At 36.9% G+C, this 5,793-nt stretch overlaps 1 protein-coding gene across 1 annotated transcript; it reads left to right on the top strand.

Moving 5' to 3' along the window:
• The first annotated feature begins 400 nt into the window (after positions 1-400).
• LOC137654626 (zinc finger protein 665-like) lies at positions 401-5,408 on the top strand. The gene has a single exon (XM_068388425.1). It carries the CDS (start codon positions 862-864, stop codon positions 2,932-2,934), a length of 2,073 nt encoding a protein of 690 aa, XP_068244526.1. The 5' UTR covers positions 401-861; the 3' UTR covers positions 2,935-5,408.
• The last annotated feature ends 385 nt before the right edge of the window (positions 5,409-5,793 follow it).

Below are 5,793 nucleotides of genomic sequence, written 5' to 3'. Positions count from 1 at the left end.
TGAAAGATCATTCTTCTTCCAGACCCTCTTAGCCTAAAATTGCAGAATTTCTTGTCCATCTTCACAGGGATAGAGGGTATCTGTTGGTCTTAAGAAGGCACTGGAAAACATAAAGGCAACCAGAAAGAAAAAACTTATCATGTTAGTAATGTTACTTTGCCATAACAGTAGAACCAGAGCAAAGACAGAGGGAGTGATACGGAAGAGTTTGTGGTAAATGTTCCTGTCAGTGCAAGATTACTATAAATCCTTTTGCTGTTCATAATTCTGAGGAAGGCTGAGAGGTGCATAGCAGTATTAGCAAGACAATTTTGATGGTGACTGGAGAGGAAGTACAGTAGAGGAAATAAGACAATGGGTGAAACTCTTTGTCTTTTTGAAGAGCAAGGGGAAAACTGTTTAAAGAATGAAACCAATAATTTCACAGGAGATGCAGTGGATTATAGAATCTACATAGGATGTGAGATTTTTAGATGCCTGAAATGTGTAACAAGAACAGATAGAACACAGATCAATGTCTGTGGTTTGTATATTTAGGAAAAATGCAAATTATATTACTTTATGAATTTATCATTTAATTTTAGAAAACTCCATTATTTTCAATGTGCTTTGGTCTTCTCCAACTGATAGTAATTTTTTATTCTTCCAGACTTTTCATCTCAAAGGAAGGAATCATCCATCTCTTGCTGCTAAAGCGTGTAAGCTACTGAAGTTATATGCAAGAGACGTAAGACTGGAAAAGAAAGGGTTATGTTGGAAGTTTTGGTTGTACAGTATGATGTCTGAGTTCAGTGTTAATTTTCTCTTTGAAGTCTATTGAAATTATTATCAAGGGGTGTGTCATCATTTGATAGGGAGAGGATGATGAATTCTAAACCACCTTTTGAATTTCCGATGAAAATTGAAATTGAAGATCCAGTTTTACCTGCAGTCGATCCAGAAAATAATGATACGGCGGTCAGTGTTGCTCTCTTTAATGATGGCGCTCTTTTCTTGGATCCAAAAATGGAAGTCAAAGTAGAACCAGAAATATTTGATTCTAGCGAAAGCAACTTCAAAAATTCCTACGAGTACGATGCATCAGTGAGTGAAAACGGTTCAGTAAGTTGTAAAGGGGACGTCGACAATGAGGGTAGTGTAGACACTTACTTAAGGACAGTTATGGAAGAGGATAAAGGAAAAGAAAAGCGAAGACCTTCATGTGTAATCATTGGAAAAGAATTATTAGAGAAAGATGTTTTGAATCAAGAGGTGAATCAAATAAATGAGCAGCAGATAAAAAAAAGGATATTTGGTAATGTTAACTCCAATGCTCTAGCTAGAAAGCGATTCACATGCACTGAATGTGGGAAATCGTTTCGTGATAGATATTGTCTTACTTTACATTTAAGAATTCACACGGGCGAGAAGCCATACACATGTAATGTTTGTAGTAAAGCATTTACTACGAAAAAACTTCTTACTGGACATTTAGGAATTCACCTGGAAGAGAAGCCATATAAATGTAACGTTTGTAGCAAAACATTTACTTCAAAATATAATCTCACTACACATTTAAGAATTCACATGGAAGGGAATCCATACAAATGCAATGTCTGTAGCAAAACATTTACTACAAAAGCACGTCTCACTGTACATTTAAGAATTCACACGGGAGAGAGGCCATACAAATGTAATGTCTGTAGCAAAGCATTTAATGTAAAAGGAGGTCTCATTGAACATTTAAGAATTCACACGGGAGAGAAGCCATACAAATGTAATGTTTGTAGCAAAGCATTTACTTCAAAACAACTTCTCACTAGACATTTAAGAGTTCACACAGGAGAGAAGCCATACAAGTGTAATATCTGTAGCAAAACATTTACTTCAAAACAAAATCTCACTACACATTTAAGAATTCACATGGAAGGGAATCCATACAAATGCAATGTATGTAGCAAAACATTTACTACAAAAGCACATCTCAATGTACATTTAAGAATTCACACGGGAGAGAGGCCATACAAATGTAATGTCTGTAGCAAAACATTTAATGTAAAAGAAAGTCTTGTTCAACATTTAAGAATTCACACGGGAGAGAAGCCATACAATTGCGATGTCTGTAGCAAAACATTTACTACAAGACAAAGTCTCACTGTACATATAAGAATTCACATGGAAGAGAAGCCATACAATTGCTATGCGTGTGGAAAAACATTTGCTACAAAACAAATTCTCACTGCACATTTAAAAATTCACACGAGAGAGAAGCCATACAAGTGCGATGTCTGTAACAAAGAATTTACTACGGGAACATATCTCACTGAACACACAAGAATTCACACGGGAGAGAAGCCATACAAGTGCGATGTGTGTAGCAAAACATTTACTATGAGACAAAGTCTCACTGCACATTTAAGAAATCACACGGGAGAGAAGCCATACAAGTGCGATGTGTGTAGCAAAACATTTAGTAGGAAACACATTCTCACTGCACATTTGAGAATTCACACGGGAGAGAGACCGTACAAGTGCGATGTATGTAGCAAAACATTTACTTTAAAAGAAAATCTCATTGGACATATAAGAATTCACACGGGAGAGAAGCCATATAAGTGCAATGTCTGTAGCAAAGCATTTACCATAAAACAAAGTCTCAATAAACATTTAAGAATTCACACAGGAGATAAGCCTTACAAGTGCAATGTCTGTAGCAAAACATTTACTACAAAACAAAGTCTCACTGAACATTTAAGAATTCACACGAGAGAGAAACCATACATGTGCGATGTCTGTAGCAAAACATTTACTGTGAAACAAAGTCTCACTGTACATTTAAGAATTCACTCGAGAGAGAAGTCAAACATGTGCTATGTCTGTAGCAAGGTATTTACTACGTCAATAGGTCTCGTTGTACATTTAAGAGTTCACACGGGAGAGAAGCCATACAAGTGAGATATCTATAGCAAAGTATTTAGTACAAAATACAGACTCGCTGGACATTTAATAGTTCACACAGTGATCCCTACCAGATTGGCAGAGTCCTAAGCCTGGACCCCAGCAACCATCAAGGGAAGGAACCAAAAAGAAAACAAGACTAGTTCAAAGTGTTAATTGGTCCCTTGCGGAGAAGAAAGTACTCCTCTTTTGCTTCACCTACTCAAGGTATGAGGGGCGGGGCAGACGTAGAAACCAAGTATTCAAGGGAAAAATTAGAGATTCTGATTTACCACCTGAGAAAATTGCTGCCAGCAATACGAGAGAAAAGATTAAGAAAGAGTACATCAGCTGCCTAAAGAAGATCTGTAAGTCAGAATTACCACCAAAGAATAAGATCACTGCCATAAATCAGCTCGCGATACCAGAGGTGACCTTTGGTTTTGGTATTGTAGACTGGCCAGAAGGTGAAATAGATAAGAAAGATGTTAAGACCAGAAAGATTCTCACCCTGCACAAAGTCACATATAGAAACCAGTGTATGGACAGAATATACCTCCCACACAGAGAAGGTGGACTAGGCTTAATCGAAATCAATCAAGCCTACAGAGCAGCAATACTAAGTATAGGTTAATACTTAAAAGGCTCTGAGGATGGAAACATCAAGAAGGTTGCCAAAGATCATAATAAAGCCCTGAGCTCGCTAACATCAATAACAAATCAGGCTAAAAACTCGCAGAATTGCTAGAAGAAACAAAGGGCACTGAACAGACCCCATCCGCAATGATAGCCAGGAAGAGCAGGCAGAATTTCAGCTCTAGAGAGGAAAAACTTAGAATGGAAAGGTGGAAACACCATGGAAGAGCAGGAAGATTCCAAGAAGAACTTGGAATAGGTTACAGATACAAAGAAGAGTCACTCGGATGGATAAAGAATGGAAATTTAGTTTTTGATGGAGAAAGGATGATATTAGGAGCACAAGCCCAAGGCCTCTTAACAAATGGTTTCAAGAAAATGACGGGCATATCAGGAAACGACCAGTGTAGGTTTTGTTATGCAGCAGTTGAGAGTGTTGGTCATCTGGTTTCAGCCTGTCAGACCCTACTTGTAGATGATCACCACACAGCTCGCCACAATAAGATCTTTAAATATATACATGGGAAAAATGTAAAGAATAAAAAATTGAAGTAAAAGATGCGATATGGGAGCATGAACCTAATCCAGTTATCTCTAACAGATGCATTACCATCTTTTATGATAAGATAATGCTAACAGGAAGAGATATAGAAGGAGGTGCTATAAGACCTGATATTATGATATGGAATAAAGAAGAAAATACAGCAAAGATTATAGATGTGAGAGTTCTTACCCCTCCGCATGATTGCCCAGGCCATTAGCTCTCAGTGTTGGCTAGGTGACATGTTGCCTCCAAATAGCTCGTGCGAAGGACAGAGTAGCACCCCAGGTCAGGCACTAGCCAGTTAGTTTTTTTGGACTTACACCCACCAAATAGTGAGTCTCCACTGTAAAGATCGTAGGGGTTTGAATAAAGTGCCGTAACAAATGGCAAATTTGGAAATAATTGGCATTTTCCTTATGTATACAATTCTGGAGCTCTTAACACATATTGGTCTCGCCACCACCTTCCTCTAGGAAGTCCCGCCGCCATTGCAAAGTGACATTCAGTTACAATTGCTGGCGTGAGCAGGGTGGTTGGTCCGACTCTTGCTCTCCCCTTGCTAACTAGCGTAGGGTAGTACACATTGCTAAAAGTTTTACAGCTAGTTCCAGCTGTTGCCAAATGCATCTCCACTGTAAAGAGCTCCAGGTTTGTATAGTTAGGAAAAATACAAATTATTTTCAAATTTGTCATATTAACATATTTCTTGCTATTAGAAGCCAAGGTGGAAAAGCAAATTGCCACTAGCCGAAGGGACCAAATAGGTGACAGCCTGGTACAGTAAAGAAATGGGAATGTAAAGAATAAACTATATAAGAGAAATGAAAAATAAGATTATTTTAAGATAGATAATGTTGATTAAATAAGCATTATGAAAACTAGGAAATGAAACATTTGTACCAAGTTTGAACTTGTAAATATCTGCTTATTCAGTTGCAGGGGCAGTAGTTGATTGGCTTGGTCACAGCCTAAATAGAGCTTACAGAATAATATACAGCATTAAGCCTTTTGAAAGAATGCTGGTGACATATTCTCTTTTTTTTAAAGTAATACCGGGTGATTCTACCTGCTTCTTTTACTGTAGTGAAGTTATGAAAGTTAGCAGGAAGGAAGAATTAAAATTCAGTCTGTTCGTATTGGAATATGAAGCCATACAATTATTTACAAAGTACTCTGGTACAGAGATAGCTTTTTTTTGGTTGTTGAATATAGGTATAGTAATAATGTAGAAAAGTATCACTATTAAGATTTTTGTGATTTTGTTGATGTAATCTCTTTTATGGTCTTGGTGATTAGTTCAGGTTAAATAATTTTCATTGGATTGTCCTTGAGGGGAGAATCTTCATTAAAATATCTAAATATTTGGTTTCTCTTTCATTTCCACAATTGCTCTTCTCAAACATTTCAATCTTAATTGGTCTTTCTGGAGAGAGTTTCTCATCAAATGATTTTATAGCCGCCTTAGTACAGTGCTGTATTCAGGTTTCACAAGAATTAAATTAGAATTTTAAGATATTTTTGCAGAGTAATATTCCAAGTCCCAGGGCTCGGTTGTCTGGGTAAAATCCATCACCCAATTTATTTAAGAATAAATTCTACTGGTTTCAGTATTAATGTGAGTTTACAAAATTAAATATCTGATATTATTAACCAAGTTTACGGTATATTGATTGTATTTATGGTACAGAGCAGTAATC

This window comes from Palaemon carinicauda, chromosome 15 (assembly GCF_036898095.1).
Source record: "Palaemon carinicauda isolate YSFRI2023 chromosome 15, ASM3689809v2, whole genome shotgun sequence".
Taxonomy (NCBI): domain Eukaryota; kingdom Metazoa; phylum Arthropoda; class Malacostraca; order Decapoda; family Palaemonidae; genus Palaemon; species Palaemon carinicauda.
The sequence above is the reverse complement of the archived record's forward strand: the minus strand, read 5'-3'. Positions and strand labels throughout refer to the sequence as shown.

Excerpts from the sequence above, each read along its gene's own strand:
- LOC137654626 (XM_068388425.1), top strand. The coding sequence starts at position 862 with ATGATGAATTCTAAACCACCTTTTGAATTTCCGATGAAAATTGAAATT.